Here is a 17,447-nt window from a genome sequence, read left to right on the forward strand (position 1 = left end):
TCAACAGGTAAACACAATTCATAAGTTTGCCCCGTGTTATTCATTTATAAATAAAAATGAAATTGTTATAGAGTCAAGTATATTTCCTCAATTTAATCATTTGTTCGGGAAATAGATACAATTTTCAAAGAAACACCTCCAAATAAAAAGAAACACTCGAAACAAGAGATGAGCATTGAATTCACTTCTTTTTTTCAAAGAATTGAGCGCACTCATCAAATGTCACATTTGACATGTGTTTTTGATGTTTCGCTCATTTCCAGGCTAACCAAAAATCTATTGGTTTCCATTAAATTTCATCATATATTTAATAGTTACAGAAAAAAAATTTAGCTCCCTAATTCTAGCTCGTTCAGAGCCTTAATTTAACTCAAAGTGGTGTTTTTCGCATAAATTTCGGTTTTAATCGTTCATAAATATGTTTTGCAGACAAATTGTGCGTCAATCATTGAATAACATTCGATGTTATTCAGCAGAGAAAAGTCCGTTGGCACTTCTGCGAAAAAAGACCGGGTACTCATTTGTGAATTGCAAAAAAGCGTTGGAGTTGCATAATAACGATGTTACAAAGGTATGTGATTGCGTTGGAATTTTCAGTTACAATTGATAAAATGATATTTTTATGGAAATTTTAGGCGGAACAATGGCTGAAAGAACAGGCACAGGCAATGGGTTGGGCAAAGGCAACAAAATTGGAGGGTCGTGAAACAGCCCAGGGACTCGTCGGTGTTGTTCTGCAGAAAAACATCGGTGCACTAATTGAAGTGAACTGTGAAACAGACTTTGTGGCCCGCAATGAAAAATTCCAACAGTTTGTGGATTTGGCATCGAAAGCATGCTTGAAATATGTCAGTGGTCTTCCGGAAAGCGATCTCATCTCACGAACGGAATTCCAAGCGGAATCGCTCAAAAATTTGGTGAGCAGTAACAACAAAAAATTGGCGGACGAAATGGCTCTAATGATTGGTTCGGTTGGTGAGAATGCAGCACTCAGGCGCGCTGTCTGCTTCAAAGTCCCACAATCCGTACAGCTAATTGGAATGGCATATCCATCGCCAAATGTTGTTGCCGATAACGAAACTCAGGGCGGAAGCATCGGAACCATTGTTGGTATTCGTAGCCAAACAGAAGTCACCGACGAATTGAAGAAAAATCTCTGTCTACAGGTTATCGGAAGCAATCCATTGAAAGTGGGCAACAAAGAACAAGATAAACCGGCTAAGGATTCTGATGATGAAACTTGCTTAATTTTCCAAGAATATGTATTCGATCCAACAATCAAAGTCGGGCAATTGCTTGAAGAAAGACAAATCGAAATAGTCGATTACCAACGATACAAGTGCGGCGAAAATGTGGACAGTGAAGAAAATGTTAGCGCTGCCACAGCCAATTAGAACTTTATACATGAATGTATGTGTAATATTGTAAGTTTCCCATAATAAATTTCGTTGAATTGTAGGAGTTTATTGAGTTTCATTTTTAGCGATCAAAATGTAACGCCATGCCATTTTTTATGCTTCGGCCAAGTGATTTTCGAATGATTGGGATAAAATTTGTGATATCAAGATTGTTGTTCGAAATGCATTCATGGGGTAATATGGACCACTTTGTATAAACGCATGATTGATTTATGCTTGAAAAGGTTTATTTCTGTCGTCGTTTGTCATTGAAAGCGCTAACATCCATAAGTCATGCTACCCCATTTCCAGAAATATCGTTCCGACAATAAGCAAATGTTGTTTACCAAACAGACTCTATCGTTTGTTCGATAAAATGCGCATCAAAGATGTTCGGTATACTAGCCGTAGTACTTTTCTATTCTTTCAATGAAATATTTACAAAAACTGGCAAAATAAACAAACTAACTAATCGATAAATGCTCGCAGCCGATGACAATTTTCTAATCAATGCCGACCAATCCAAACATACCGTTGCACAGAAAATGAATAATACACAAATAAAGAAAAACGATTACTTTATTTGTTCGCCGCTTGGAAGTTGCAATAAAATATTCATATCGATTTGAGTGAACGATTAATCGTGTTGCACGCAATTTACTACTAGCATGCTGCATATATAATTGAAGACAACAGGCACCACTCTTCTTTTTAAAATGCTTTATTTCCAACAATAGGATATGTGTGAAAAGTTGCTTTGTGTATCGCCAATTTTTGGATGAGGCACATAATTTCTCATTTTATTCGTATTTCTAAACATTTAATTAAACTTTCTAAGAAAGACTGTGATTTTGAAGCATTGCTGTGGAAAACGGCGATAAAGATGCGTTATTCATCACCGAGTTGTTTGTACAAGATTGGAACGTAATCGTCCCATTGAGCCTGATAGAAATTTCCAGCAACTGGAGTTCCCAAGTTGTATTTGTTGGCGAATTTTGCAATCGAAAATCCTCCACGATTTTTACCGCTGGTGTTGGGCAAACGTGGCTCATCGAAAGTGATCTTGCCGTTTTGCTTGTAGACCAAAAAGACGTAGCGATGCAAGCCAGTGCCTTCTGGTGGCCCTGATTTAATGAAGACAAATAAAATAGTTTAATTTTTTATTAGTCAATAACGATTTGAATTCAATTGAAATCGATTCATTTATTTCGTATTGCATTGAAAACCTACCAGAGCCAACATAATCCGATAGTACTTCACCCTTGCTCACATCTGCACCGGGAATGTTTCCAACCAACCAATGATGCCACTGAAAATGTTGATATACAAAAAAATGTCAGTGACGTTGGTGCAACTCAGTTGAAAAGTAAATAATATTTTTTCTCAGTAAACCGAGTTTAACCAGTTGAAAAAACAATAAAAATTGAAGTAACGATCTAGTCGAAATTGATAAAAAAAGTAATATTTTCAGTAGAAAAAAATTAAAAAAACTAACCTCACGGAATTTTGGAGCTTGACGACTCGGTGCATCAGGGTCCGTCATACAAAGCGTGTACAACGTATTTGCATCAGCATTCCATTCCACCTTTGGTACGTCTTTAACTTGACGCGGTGTCAATTCATTACCTTCGTTCACTGTGACTCCGCTAACGTAGGTGACCTTAGCTACTTCAGCCGGTGCAACTGGAATGACGTCTGGTACGACTTGATGCTTATCCATCGTTATGTTTACTGCGTAGTATCGGGCTGCCACTGATTTGATCAAGTTTCTCGAAAGAACTGAAACAGACAATAGCCGGTTGGCAAGCATTTTACCTTATCGTATGAAAAAAAAAAGTTCTCCACATTCAATGAACTTGACGTATTTATGGACGAATCAAGTCTACACAACAACAGATACGTTGATAGGTTCTACGGTTTGAATATTCCAGTTGGAAATCTTGTAGGATCAAGAAAACAAATGATATAAAACGGTTTCTGTTGTTGGAAAATGATTTTGTTTAAAAAATGAATTATCCATTTAAATAAAGAGATAAATAAAATAATTTAATTTTTCTTAGACAATAATAATTGAATTCAGTTGAATTTGATTCGTTCATTTCGTTTGGAGAGAAAAACCTACTAAAACTTCTACTGTCACTTTTAACATCACAATGACAGTTCGCTAGTCAAAGCTGTGCATTTAGCGCGAAATTTTTGTGTTGCAGTAGATTAGTTTGCTTTTGAACGATTATTTAAAAATGTTATTCCCTAGCGAAAATTCGATTAAAAAATCAATAGATGAATTCCAGCGTTTGTCCACCGCAAAATATGCTGAATCATCGAAGCGATTCCAGTTGACTGAAAAGAAAACTGACTACAGCAAACAATTTGCCCACATCTATTCCAGACGATTGGAACAAATGCGGCCACTTCTCATGCAGAAGTCTAGTGAGAAATGGGGTGAGTACCAATAATCACTTTTATCTACCAAATTATAATATTGAATGTTATCTCAATAGGCGACAAATATCAAATCAAAAAGATGACTGATTTGCGTGAAGAAAACCCGGAGAAATGTGTCATCATTGGTACAACATTTGTGCATCAAAAACTGAAGCCAAGTATTTTGCGGGAAATCTCCGAGGAAACACAATTGGCACCGCAACCAATCCGCCAAAATTTTGCTGATGAATCAGATACGCTGATATTGGAGGATGAAGTGCAGCGTATTCAACTTCTGGGTGATTTTCCGGTTGATCAGTATGTCACTGGCATTGTTATGGCTGTCTTAGGTGAGTTAGGGGGTTGGATTTGGCTTGAAATCGAAAGAGAATTCAAGGTGCACACAGAATGAAGTGATCGCATATTAATTCAAATATCTGTGTTTTTTTTATAATTGCAAATTGATTCTGAATGGCAATGATGTTTAGGGACCGATCGTAAGTAAAAGTCGACTCGATAGAGTTGGCGTGTGTACCATAGAATCTTCACGTTTTGTGTTTTTTTCACATTAGTCCCAGAATTCACATTTGATAGTCAATTAATCCAATGCACACTCGATTTTGTTTCATTCACATTTTTCCCATGATTTCGAATACATGTAAAAAAAAATCGTTTTTTCCTGATTTTCTAACCATCATATAACATGAGGTGTTTTTTGTCGAAGTTTTCGTTTTGATTACCATTTTTTCATTGTGTTTTTCACTGTCAACCGTATTAACCTTCCGCACTTTTTTGCACATAGAAAGAATATTGTTTTTGCTCCCAACTAATTCAAATGGTTGATTTTAGGTTATGAAAATGATGAAGGGAAATTTATGGTGGAAGATAATTTATTTTATGAAAGTGGGCCACAAACACCACTAAAAGATCTGACCTCATCTCCGTTGCTGGTGTTTGTCTCCGGACTGGATCAATCGTCTACTCACGATTTTACGATGTCACTTGAATTGTTCCAACAATGGCTATACGGAAATCTACCTAAAGATGGCAAAGACTTGGACTTCGAGGCATCGAATGTGGTTCGAGTGATTGTGGCTGGCAATTCCATACGTACGTCAATGGAAGTACGACCGAGAACGATTTTGATGCGACAACCTGAATCGACAGTTACATTGCAAGCTGTTAAGGCCGTTGATGATCTCGTGTACGGTTGGGCACAGTCCGTCAATGTGGATTTGATGCCAGGTGAATTCGATCCAGCCAACTGTATGCTGCCGCAACAACCAATGCATCACTTAATGTTCCCCAAGAGCGCACCATGCGGTGCATTCAAATGCGTAACCAATCCCTACGAGTTTTACGTCGAAGATCGTCTCATCCTCGGAACATCGGGTCAAAATGTCAGCAACATTCAAAAGTTTTCACACATTGAAGACCCACTCGATGCATTAAGATCAGTTGCCAAGTGGAGCATTTTGGCACCGACCGCACCAGACACCCTATCGTGTTATCCATATTCTGACCAGGATCCGTTCATCATTAAACAATGTCCACATATTTTGTTTGCTGGCAATTCAACAGAATTTAAGACTGGCACCTTCGAAGGTTCGTAAAATCTTATATATGGATTTGAATTGATGGTTTGTGTTCGAGATAAATATGATTTTTTTTAATTCTTAACATTTAATTGGCTCTCCTAGGTTCAAATGGCCAACGAACTCGGCTCGTTTGCATTCCCTCCTTTTCCCAGACCGAAAGTGTGGCTGTCGTTAATTTACGAACGTTGGAATGTAAGCAACTCTGTTTCAAAGTCAAAGGATTTGATGACATTGAAATGTAATTGAAAACCATTCTTATTAAGTAAACGTCGTTTCGTTTCTTTTTATTAAAATACCTTTATTCTAATGTTAAATACAGTTGTTAGTTTTGGTATCTATAAGTTCCAATAAATAAGGGAAGAAAACCCAGTGAAAAGCAGGCATAAGAACTTGAGCCAAATTATTTTTCATTTTGAATTAATTGTCGTGAATATTCTGATGTAACTAAAGAAATGATATGAAATAAAAAATAAGTCGGACACAATGAAATAAATTGAATTTCTAAATGAAATGATTAAAATTGATTTGCTGCGAAAAATGCATCTACAAAGTGTCTACCATATATTAATAATTTTTATCATGATAAATATGTAAATATGTTCAAGTGGAAGAAACGTTTCAATTGCTTAAATCTACAATTTGTTTGTTTTTTTAAATCATTTTCAGTACACATTCAGACATAATGTTTAGTCCCTAAATACCTATTGTTTTCTTTCTTTTTTTTAAATTATTATTCATTTTTCAAAATTCCATATTCATTTACACATGTTCAAAATGCTGTTCGTCAATTTATTATGAATTTGTTTTTTATTTTTCGTTATGATACTGTGGCCGATATCACGAGTGTCTTTGTGTCGTAAATTTTTGTTCAACTCATTTTCTCCTGACAAAATTCATGCATACACACAGAGAATAAACAAAGGTTTATGATTTCCAAACATTTCACAAAATATAATCTATATGTTTGATTGTTAACGAGATAAAATATATTGCTTTGTTTAAAATATCGAAACGAATAGATTGACTTTGAAAATCTGAAAAAACTACTCTCGTTCATGATAAAACTGAGCAATAAAACTCTATACTGATTTTATTTTCCTTTTTCTTTCTCATTATTCATTAAATGTTCATAAATATTTGCTTTTTGTCTCTTTTAATATATTTATAAATATCACAACTAACACCCCCAAGATAATAATCTGAATAATTGTTGACCTCTTACAATATTATAAGAAATAGAAATATAAAACAGATAATATATGGATTTTTTTTTCTTGGCTGTCGATGGATTTGAGTAGGTATATACCTATATAAACATGCGTTTTCATCTTATGAAATCGAATCAATGGAATGACCCTGAATAAATCAATGATATTAAAATTGAATTGACTGAGGAAAAAATGGTGGCTATTTTAAGCATTTAATTGCTCTGGTCCAATGCAGCTTGGAATTGCATTGGACCATTTGGCATTTCGCAAACATTTAATCGTTCGAGCCCCCTTCAATTCTAAACCGGCATCACATGTGAATGTTATGCTCTCGCCGATCGAATAATAGAATTTTACCGACGACATGCGACCAGCAATCGCTGTGCCAGGATATGAACAAGCTTGCACACCTGCAGTCAAAGTGGAAGAAAATTAGTCTCAATCTGTATGTCAGATGAAATGTTTTTGTATTTTGATTCACTTACATTTTGGTAAAACACCCGACCATCTGCCATTATCCTGACACGCGATAATTGGTTGTCCTTGCATCATATATTCGGGATTGCAGTTGAATTGGATTACGTCTCCCGCTCGATATGGGACCGAACCTTGAGCATAACCATTGTTTGGAGCCCCAGGATTATCGCATTGCACTTCTGTAATGTTAAATGGAGATTTATTTGGTTTTTTCCTTATACTTGTTCCATTTGCATTCAAACCAGTGCACGTTGGGAATGGATGCGCCCATTCACCAGTTGATAAGCATGTTGTTTGTGATGGACCACGTAATCCATAGCCAGTTTGACATGAAAATGTTGCTCGGCCGCCAACTTCACGGGATAGTATCGTTACTCTTGGCACAGATCGATTGGATGAAGCCAAAATTGGGATGTCGCCACATTCAATGCCTACAAAAGAAGTTTATTATTTACATTGATCGATTATTCAAGGGGAAAATTATGCTGATTAGATGTACTTACTTTCACACACCGGAAGCGGTGAACTCCAATTGCCACTTGGCATGCATATCAATTCGGATGCACCGATCAATGAGTTTCCATTTATGCAGGACAACTGAATTTTTGTACCAAGCTTGGTGTCGTTCACATTCACCTTGAGCCCACGTTTATTCGGAATCTCTGGACAATGAATTGGCCGGACAAGTACTTCAACTGTATGGTCATGCCTGAATTTCAAATCAAACAAACACAAAAGGATTAAATTACGGAGTGTGTTCCGATTTATTGATGAGAGTTTTGCTTTCGTACCGAGCTGGTGTCATGCATGTGTAGATGCCCGAATCATGTTCGACCGCATGGAATATGCTCAATCGATATTCCAATGTATTGTCACGGCCTTCATCAGTTACCCATCCCTCTGGATAATTTCTAAATGTATGATTAACAGTCCATTTGGGATTGCCAAATCGTCGCATCCAAAGGCACTCCATATGCACCTTGGTTGAATAGCCCCGTTATTACCCAGATAGAAGAGAAATATTTATCATATTCAGTTTCCCATTGAGAGAGAGTTACGTTTTCGATATGTTAATAATATATTATTGCTCGATAAATATTATTATTAAATCTGTATATATACCGTTGTGCCTGGATATACAACTAGCTTTCCATCATTGCTTTGTGCAATGGGGCCGTTGTGATGGCGAAACAGAATGGTTGGAGATTTTTCCACTGCAACATAATTCAACAATATTGATACAATGGCGTCGATTTAGTAGGTCAAAATCAATCGAATATAATCTCAACGGCAACATACTTGCATAATCATTTTCCTGATTTAATCCCAAGCATTGTGGTTTAATACCATTCCACTCCGAATGAATACAAGTGAGAACATTATTTCCAAGCATTTGATATTTACCGATATCCGTACATCTGAAAAAGAAAATGAGAACGACACATCACCCCATTTTAGTGAGAGAACGAAAAGAAGTGTTGACATGATTGAAAAATGTGCGTTATCTCAATTGAACATGCCATACAGATGCTCATTTTTTATATACTTTCAATTTTATGGGATTGATTGAGCAATTTTCCGCATCTGTGAACACGGTAATCGATTCTCAGCTTATAGTCAGGCTCACTCAATCTGTCGCAGAGGCGTTTTGCACCAGTTTACAAGTGGTACGTGATAGCGGCATACACGTTTCTCGAAAAGTTCTGCAGTGTTCCATTTAACAGCAAAATGGTGAGCGAAAATGTGAAAAAGTTGAAAGCAATCATAGAAAAAGCCAGCAAATCAAATATTAATATTCAACGACTTCCAGCTATTGGAATTCATTTGACGCCATCGGATTTGTCACTTTTTCGACTTTTTTCTCTCATTCCAATCGCAATCGGAGTTATCGCATTTCTCTATGGCAAATCGTGGATTAGCGATACAAAAAAGTGCTGGATATCTTTACCCGATTCGCTTTCGCATGCATTTCGTCCGCCAGAAGATTGCGGTTTCTGCCGAAATATTACACAAGCCGATCGAGTTTCGAATATTTCACCAAAAGAATTCGAGAAAAATTATGCATACAATGCAAAACCAGTTGTCATCACCGATGCAACCATCAATTGGACCGCTTTAGATGTGTTTGACTTTTGGTATTTCAAAGATGTGTACGAATCTTCGCTATTTGATTCGGAACAAATGAACTGCCAGTTCTTTCCGGTAAATGGATTTGAAACGTAAAAAAGTGAATTGACAATGGGAAAAAGTTTGCATTCTTCTTTTTTTTCAGTATAAAACCGAGTTTAAATCACTTCGAGAAGCTTTAAGTATTCCAGCGGAGCGTGTGAATTATGAAGTTGGCACGCAGCCATGGTATTTTGGCTGGAGTAATTGCAACTATGAAGTGGCTCGAGAGCTGCGGAAACATTACGACCGGCCGTATTTCTTACCAGACACGTCTGAGAATAATGCTGTTGATTGGCTATTCATGGGTGGCCCCGGTCTTGGCGCTCATATGCATGTTGATAATGTGCGACTACCATCGTGGCAAGCCCAAATTAAAGGTGCAAAGGAATGGATTTTAGCACCACCACCAGAATGCTATTACGAATGCTCAACATTTTCGATAGTAGTTCGTACCGGTGATGTCAGTGAGTAATTTACTATATGTGCTATAAACTCATGCAGAAGGAGAAAATGAAGCCATTCCAAATGAAATCAAAGAATCTAAATATTGAATGAACCTCTTTTGTATTTTCAGTTGTTTTGGACACGAATAAATGGTATCACAAAACAATTGTTTTACCAGGCGAAATTAGCATTACCATTGGGGCCGAGTATGACTAAATATAAAAATTTCAACATATTTACATCAATCGGTTAAAAATCATGCTTTATTCAGAATTGTGTTTTTATTTAATTGAAAATGTTCTAATCTATGAAATCTAAAACTATTTATTTTTATGATTTTGTGCGTTTCATTCAAACATATTCGCTCTGCAGTTGATAAAATTAGATTTTTTTTTCTAAAATTTTAGGTTTTTAAACTACCATTAAATTTCTAATTTCAGAAGAGTTATTGTCAATAAAAAAAAATTAAATCAATTCAAAATGTGAAAAAGTCGAACTTTTGGCCTAAACTAATGGAATAAATTGTATTTTTTCGAGCATGCAACGAATAGAATCGTTATGAAATGATTTTAAATGTTCATTGCTAGCTCTATCACTATTTTATATCATAAGGTTCATGTATCGTGTTGTGATTTGGTGGAGTAAATTGTGTAAATTGTCCATTTGCCGCAAGATCAAGATGTTGTGTTAAAATGTATTAGTTAATGAATTGTCATCATGCAAATGAATAAAATTGTGTTATGAAAATAAAATCGAAATGGATTGAATTTGATAGTATTTTAGTTTTATTTCTGTTTTGTTTTTTCAGTCGTTATCACTCACCTCGATACGATTGTTGCGCCCGGTGGGAATTCAACAACATCTTCACGAATCTGCAGATCATTATAGAAACTTACAACATTCGGTTCATTGTTATAGAAGATGCAGGTGCCGTTTGCTAGAAGAAAATCAAAAAAAATTAATCGCATCGAAGACTCTAAAGTAAAAGGCCAAACCACTTACTGCAATCGAAAGAGCGGCCACTCCAAATGCCATCATCACATGTGATTTTCCAAGTAGTTCTCTCGCCGGCTGCACCTTTGATACAGTTAAATGTAATTTCTGTACCCGTCTCGAATCCCTCATCCGTGTCAACGACTGGCTCACCATTTCTAAAAAATTAGAATCATATAATTTCAATTCAACTTCAACATAAAAGGACCTTTAAATGAAATTTACTTGTATAGTATCGTATCTTCAATTCTTTTTGGCATTTCGCATGCTTTTCCATCACCGAATGCATGTTGATAGTAACTGCCGCTGTTTTCTGATTTTGTGGCCACCATAGTTTTGGTTTTGCCGTATTTGTCGTTCATTTTCTTGAATCCAGTTAAAATACTTGCCACATCTTGATTTGAACTGACAAATTCAACTTCACCCAGATATTCAATTTCACGAGTTCGTTGCGCAGCCACAATTGTTTCCATGCAATGAACCGTTTGAGGTGTTAAAACGCCCAATGAACATGCTACGATATCGAAGGAAAAATCGAATTTTCATTCAATTATTCTCAAATTATTGATTCGTTTAACACTTACACATTTGGACAGTTTGATCGGTGCCATCACACTGAACAGAAACCGCACTTGCGTGAGCAATCGTCAGTCCGGAGCGATAGCCACCCTGAATTTAAAGTCATTATTGAACGATTATAAAATAAGAATGAGTGTAATTTTTCATTACTTGATAAACAGCATTATCTATGGTTGGCAACGAGCAAGGCGCTGGAACACACTCTGGCAAACCATTAACGTCCCAGCTTCCCTCTTGGCATTTCAATCTGTTCGGTCCTTGCACCGTGTACCCTTCATCGCAACTGAATTGAACAATTTCTCCACTTTGAATCTCATCAAATGCATTGAGCGGTTGCGTGGTTGTTTTGCCGCTGTCATCTTTCTGATCAACAACAATGGCCACATAGCTTCCATGTTCCGTTGATGCGATCGAACAAGGTACCAATGTACACTCGGGTGTCAATGGCTTCCAACGTCCGCGAACACATTTCGCCGTTCCATTTGGATTTTGTAAGTTCAATCGATATTCCTTGGCACACGTAGCTCGAATGATGGTACCCGTACTGAATTCATTTGATGGATCTCGCCCTTCACGTACTATGTCAATGCGGATATAGGGTTTCATTGCGATTGGCTGTATGATTGAACATCAACCATTCGGTTTTTATAAATTACAAAGAAAAAATCAGCAACGCAATTGTTTTGAATTCTTTTCACTTTCTTACCTCGCATGGTTCCTTTGTTCTTGCTTTTCTAGGATTCTCGGTGTCACTGCCGTTGCCATCTTCATCAACTTGCTCTTCGTTTTTCTTCGGAGCACGTGGTGCGCGCTTTACTCTGTGAAACTCTTTTGTTCTACTCAATGCAAATGTTTCTTGCTCTTGACCTTTGACACTGTTGAGAATTCTTTTTCTGCGTCGAATGATTTGCGATCGTAGCAAATCTAGAATGTCTGTTGCGTTACTACCATGTTGTTTGGGTGTGAGTTCATAGTAATCGTTTGAAGGTTTTTGTGGCAGATGATTCCTGTTTTTGAATCTATCTTCATTTTGGACTTGATCGCTGCTGCGACTTCGGCCAACAAACGTATTGTTAACAATGCCATCATAGATTTCTTTCTTCGCGTAAACATTTCGATTTTCGTTGATGTTCGGCAATGGAATCGGCATCGAAGCGTATGCATTCATTTCATCGAAAGGATCCTTTGCAGGAGTTTTGTAGTCATCCTCACCATGATATGTATTTTCTTTGTTATCAAATATTAGCGGTTCGTCATCCATAACACTTTGGCTGTGCGATGCACGCAATAAATTGTTTATGTAATTTCGATGTTTTTGTCTGATTCGTTCGTAGTATTTGTTGTAGGCTCGTTGTTGTTCTTCTTCAAATCGATTTCGTTGTTGTTGTCTAAATTCGTTGCGTAGTGGTCGTGCGAACTGATATTCAATCTCTGGAACTGGTTTTCGGTTGGCGCCTCGCTTGAAACGTATGATAGCGGGAGCAACAAGGTGCCACTTGTGATTGACATGATGATTTCGAATTGGTCTTCGATGAATTCTCTGTTGGCCACCTCTCTGATAAAGAATGTTTCTTTTGGTTCGTAGATTTTTCACAGGGAATGGATCATCTATTACTGCATTTTTCCGAAGGCATTTGCTCATTTCGCGTTTAAAATTACTGAATTTGCTGAGAAATTTACGATTCCGATGGTTTTTGGCGTCTCGTTTGCGTCGAGCCCATCTCAATCGAGGATGTATTCCAGGCAAACATTCGGGCATCTCAACCGGACGCCATACACCACCTACGCATGTAGCCCCCACAGGCCCCCTTTCTCCTAAAATATAACCTTTGTCGCAATCGTACATTATTTGCTTGTTGTTCATTATCTGAAAAAGGAGAGGGTTAAGAAAAGAAACAAATTAGAGTTCGAAAATGAATAAGCAAACAATATTCGTAACTAATCAAAAAAAAACCTTTTTAACGTATGGCCGATAATCATAAAGACCCATGTTGCCAATGAGTAAAATTTTTCCATTCTTAACGTAACCAGGGAATGCACAAAACAGCTCTTGACACATTGGTGTTATTCCGGTCCAATTGCCAAACGCGCAGGTTAAAACATATTCATTTTCATCGATGACATCTTTTCCTTCCGGCGAAATCAATTTGAAGCCGTCTTTGCATTTGAACCGCGCCTTCATCCCGTGTTCGGTTTTTGGCGCCAGTACCATACCTAAATTTACGTAAAACAGTACATTATCTCCGAATATATGACGACAGCAAAATAAAAGTAAAAATACGTTCAAAATTGAGCAAATAACCTACCAAATTTAGGTGGTTTAGGTAGAATTTTACATCGAGCTGGTGTGCAGCGAGGTATAATGGACCAGGTGCCGTTCAAACAAGTTGGTGGAGAAGATGATATGATGGGAAACTCATAGTGATCTTCGCAAACGACTTCCAATGTGGTTCCATGAATCACTTGATTCGAGCTGGGTGGAAGTGTCGGTGTGATTTGTGTCGTAGCATTTGGATCGAGTTCCTTTTCCATTGCAATTACCGTGCCTTGTGCGACAGTTGGAATAACGCAAGGTGCTATGCACAAAGAAAGAACGAAAAAGAAGTGTTAGTTCAAAGAAAAATGATAGCAAAATATGATTTTCGAGTTACCCAAGCATTCTGGTACAGGATATCTCCACCTCCCATCGATTTGGCAAACAGTTGATGTGTTACCGATAAGTAACATGCCAGGTTGACACCTAAATATGATGCTAGCCCCTAGACCTGTACCGGCGTCAATATTCTCCAACCAGCCGTTGAACAAAACTCCCGGCGATCCGCAATTGATTTCTTTGCATGTTGGCAAAGTACCGCTCCACTTTCGATCGGCTCCGCAACGTCGTGAACTGTCATTAACCAATGTATACCCGTAGCGACACTCATAACTCACAATCGAATTGTATGAAAGACTGGTATAAATAGCTTTTCCATTTTTCGGACTCTCCGGTATTGGGCAAACGACCGATGTAACAACTATTTGATTGAAATGAAAGAAGAATATCAAAAGTGCGCTAGTGTAATGCTTAGCTAAGAATTGATGCGTGAATGAATGTCTACGTGAATTTCTACCGCAAATTTTGAAACAATTATGTGTCTGATTGGATCAGACATCGATTCGAATTGTCTGCCGATTGAATGTGAATTGATTCAGCATGGAAAGAATTAGTTGGATGAAGCGAATAAAAACAAAGCGTTTGGTTTAGTTTTGCGGAAACGAGACACATATTTTTATTTTGAATGTTTTTTTTCTTTAAAGCCAAAATACATTTTTGCATTCTACACATTAACTAAATAACGATTTAATATATTCGCCGTGAATAAACGGTCCAACGGTCAATTTGGATGCGAGTTAGTAAATGGTTGGTGATTTCGACCGACTTCAGACGCATCACATGGAGTTAGAAAGTCTAATTATGCGTCTAAGACATCATCACTTGAATTTAGCGGTAAAATCTCGAATTTTAGTGACACAACATCAAAGTAGATAAGGGAATTGATTGTTTTTTTTTATATGTGTGGGTGTTAAAGAGCAAACAAATCTAATCGATTCTATTCGGCAAATTGTATATATGCTTTGATCTCAAGTTCAAAAGAGTGCTACTGGCTAGTTTTTCTGTTTAATATGACGCACCGGAAATTTTGCTACATTCGTTAAACTTGTGAGAAAATATGTACGTTTCAACGAGAATTTATGATTGGTTCTCTTTTTGATTAGAGCAAGAAACAACAGGAAAGAAACATGAAAATACAGTGATCATTAGATACTCGAAACAATACACAAGTCAAAAACATACTCGAATGTATTTGCAATTGAATTGGCTTTAAATTTACTTACGCACACATGTTGGCATCTCTTTCGGTGACCAGTCACCGGTTGCCTGGCAGAAACGCTCGGATTTTCCAACCAACTCATAACCCTCACCGCAGTGATAGGTGATGCGGCATCCAAACGTATAGCATTCACCAGCGTGCCATCCATGAGCCGGATCAGGTGGTTGACCTAATAAATTCACAAGAAATTAGATTTGAACTCTTTTGAAACTCCACACATTCACACTCACCACATGTACGGGGCTCACAGTTAATATCAGGTCCGTACCTATGATAAAATATGCAAGTTAATATTCATTCGATCCTCTATAGAATATTTCAAACTTTCACTTACCAACTTGCCTGACCATCAATAGCCAAGCATTTGGCTCGTGGAAAACCGGCAGTCACATAACCAGTATAACAGTGATATTGTACTGTTGAATCAAGTTCGAATGTTGCTTGCTCCGGCAATGCTGAATGACGAGCATGCTCAATTACAGGAGGAGTTAAACAAAATACTGAAAGAAGTCAAGTTGAAATCAGTTTTTTCTATCAGATGTGTCAAATTCAGTATGTTGATTTAATGAAAAAACACTTTACTGTTTTTAGAGCAAACCGGTTGTGTTCCAGTCCATTGACCATTTCGGCACAATCTGGTTGCGAGCTAAAAATCAAATTCAAGTTAAAATTCGATCGAAATAAGTAAGTTTGGAATAAATTAATGAATGTGAATATTACCCCAACAACGTTGTAACCAATTGGACAAGTATAAGTTGCTTTTCCGCCGAATTCACGTCCAGATAAAGTGACAGCACCAAGTTCAGGCTGTGGAAGCTCTGGGCATTCACGATCTGTGAAAACAGAGAAAATAGCATACATGCACTGAGAAAAGGCTGGAAGGAAATATTCCAAAGTTGTAAATGTTGTCATTGCAGACGATTTTGTGAATTGTCCAACCATGGTTGGAAAATTGATAGCATTTTTGCGTTTGTCAAATTCCAACCATGGTTGGACAATTCACAAAATCGTCTGCAATGACAACATTTTCAACGCAGGGTTGGAATATTTCCTTCCAGCCTTTTCTCAGTGTGAATATTTTAATATTCAAACAAAAGTACACTTAAAAATCTCAAAATAGAAAAAAAATCACCTGGCTTAATACAAGACATTCCACAAACACCATCGCACAAGCACTTTTTCTTCTTGCTCTTGCAATCTTCATGCGATGAACATTTTCTCAAGCATTTTTGGCCCAGTAAAGTGGCTTGTTCTTCATCGCGTGGGCAATCAGATGACGGTGAATTTCTTGGATTCTTATAAATGCGACTATCGTCATCGGCCTCTGCCGACTCATCGGAATCATCAAAATCGTCTTCATCGTCCTCGTCAGGAACTTCAGTTACGGTGGTTGAGGGTACAGCCAAAGCTATGAACAAAATCCAAAAATTTGGGAAAAATTACTTCGAATATTTTTTAAGAAAAACCAAAGTAATGAAAAAGCTTTGAAAAATTGTACCAAACACCATTTGAAGAAAATATGAGACTAATGTAAACAAACGCATGAGAAGGAGAGAAAAAAGCACGTGGATAAACATCATAACAAATGGAGTAAATGGGATTTGTTTTGACAGATTTCTGATGGAAAAGCTGACAAGTGGTTGAATTTGTGCGAGACAAATCATCTGTTGTGTGCCGGATTCCCATACTCCAAACTACCAACACTTGCGCACCAAAGCACATCCACACTACTACCAAAGCGATAAGCAATCATGGTGACTACCCATCACCTAGATTGCTGCTTGACTTTTTTTTTCATGCCTCAACAAGAGACTTTCGACAACATCAACACAACATAAAATCCACTCCTTTTTTGCAAATTTCGATTGATTTTTTTCTTCTTTTTTCAAAAGGTGTCGCATTTCAATTTTCCATTGGAGTTGAAGAACAGAGAACGATGAGAAAATTTGCAAATTAAATTTATAGCTCACCTCGTTGAACAAAAATGGCTGCCGTGAAAAATACCCACAAATAGAATAAGCTATTCATTTTGTGTGTTTTTTATTTGATATTTTCGCTAAATTGCTTTTGTTTGTTTGCATTTAGTGCATTATATAAACATAATGGAACACTTATTCTGCACCTGAAAACAATTTTCAGGCAAATTAATTAAAGTTTGCACACTGAATTTTCACTTTGCACAGAGCACGAAAATTTTGCCACCAACCACAAAATTAAAATGATATGCTCTACGGAAGCGTTGTTCTGTCTTTGTTGCAGCATCTCCAGCGCTTTGGCATTGGATGC

General features: G+C 37.2%; 5 protein-coding genes across 8 annotated transcripts; 3 read left to right on the plus strand and 2 right to left on the minus strand.

Annotated features, from left to right (window-relative positions):
* Window positions 1-251: 251 nt before the first annotated feature.
* Window positions 252-1,461, plus strand: LOC129568614 (elongation factor Ts, mitochondrial). The gene is made up of 2 exons (XM_055446724.1): window positions 252-571; window positions 636-1,461. The coding sequence occupies exons 1-2, from the start codon at window positions 419-421 to the stop codon at window positions 1,392-1,394; spliced, it is 912 nt and encodes a 303-aa protein (XP_055302699.1). The 5' UTR covers window positions 252-418; the 3' UTR covers window positions 1,395-1,461.
* Window positions 1,462-2,100: 639 nt separating this feature from the next.
* LOC129568617 (protein D2-like) lies at window positions 2,101-3,235 on the minus strand. The gene is made up of 3 exons (XM_055446726.1): window positions 2,893-3,235; window positions 2,628-2,706; window positions 2,101-2,521 (listed from the first exon to the last, which is right to left on the minus strand). Exons 1-3 carry the CDS (start codon window positions 3,205-3,207, stop codon window positions 2,286-2,288), a joined length of 630 nt encoding a protein of 209 aa, XP_055302701.1. The 5' UTR covers window positions 3,208-3,235; the 3' UTR covers window positions 2,101-2,285.
* A 110-nt stretch (window positions 3,236-3,345) lies between these two features.
* Window positions 3,346-6,443, plus strand: LOC129568610 (DNA polymerase delta subunit 2). 2 transcript variants are annotated; one of them, XM_055446717.1, is made up of 5 exons: window positions 3,538-3,839; window positions 3,899-4,171; window positions 4,310-4,318; window positions 4,671-5,426; window positions 5,522-6,443. In XM_055446717.1, the coding sequence occupies exons 1-5, from the start codon at window positions 3,638-3,640 to the stop codon at window positions 5,659-5,661; spliced, it is 1,380 nt and encodes a 459-aa protein (XP_055302692.1). In that variant the 5' UTR covers window positions 3,538-3,637; the 3' UTR covers window positions 5,662-6,443. The 2 variants fall into 2 exon arrangements, with proteins under 2 accessions (XP_055302693.1, XP_055302692.1); XM_055446718.1 differs by lacking the exon at window positions 4,310-4,318 and having other exon boundaries at window positions 3,346-3,839.
* On the minus strand, window positions 5,697-17,421 carry LOC129568607 (protein lev-9). 3 transcript variants are annotated; one of them, XM_055446701.1, is made up of 23 exons: window positions 17,132-17,421; window positions 16,294-16,569; window positions 15,882-15,994; window positions 15,744-15,807; window positions 15,496-15,661; window positions 15,392-15,429; window positions 15,166-15,330; window positions 13,941-14,303; window positions 13,596-13,865; window positions 13,244-13,503; window positions 11,996-13,156; window positions 11,440-11,904; window positions 11,295-11,379; window positions 10,936-11,224; window positions 10,720-10,868; window positions 10,540-10,654; window positions 8,404-8,522; window positions 8,227-8,318; window positions 7,896-8,083; window positions 7,608-7,813; window positions 7,347-7,535; window positions 7,113-7,283; window positions 5,697-7,037 (listed from the first exon to the last, which is right to left on the minus strand). In XM_055446701.1, exons 1-23 carry the CDS (start codon window positions 17,187-17,189, stop codon window positions 6,832-6,834), a joined length of 5,208 nt encoding a protein of 1,735 aa, XP_055302676.1. In that variant the 5' UTR covers window positions 17,190-17,421; the 3' UTR covers window positions 5,697-6,831. The 3 variants fall into 3 exon arrangements, with proteins under 3 accessions (XP_055302676.1, XP_055302677.1, XP_055302678.1); XM_055446702.1 differs by lacking the exons at window positions 5,697-7,037; window positions 7,113-7,283; window positions 7,347-7,535; ... (2 more) ...; window positions 8,227-8,318; window positions 8,404-8,522 and adding an exon at window positions 9,953-10,312; XM_055446703.1 differs by lacking the exons at window positions 5,697-7,037; window positions 7,113-7,283; window positions 7,347-7,535; ... (11 more) ...; window positions 13,596-13,865; window positions 13,941-14,303 and adding an exon at window positions 14,530-15,033 and having other exon boundaries at window positions 17,132-17,417.
* Window positions 8,616-10,469, plus strand: LOC129568613 (uncharacterized). Its single transcript, XM_055446723.1, has 3 exons — window positions 8,616-9,306; window positions 9,377-9,737; window positions 9,848-10,469. The coding sequence occupies exons 1-3, from the start codon at window positions 8,833-8,835 to the stop codon at window positions 9,931-9,933; spliced, it is 921 nt and encodes a 306-aa protein (XP_055302698.1). The 5' UTR covers window positions 8,616-8,832; the 3' UTR covers window positions 9,934-10,469.
* Window positions 17,422-17,447: the final 26 nt, after the last annotated feature.

The sequence above is a fragment of the Sitodiplosis mosellana genome, unplaced genomic scaffold, assembly GCF_009176505.1.
Source record: "Sitodiplosis mosellana isolate CC-2019 unplaced genomic scaffold, AAFC_SMos_1.0 Smas_scaffold_21, whole genome shotgun sequence".
NCBI classification, from domain to species: domain Eukaryota; kingdom Metazoa; phylum Arthropoda; class Insecta; order Diptera; family Cecidomyiidae; genus Sitodiplosis; species Sitodiplosis mosellana.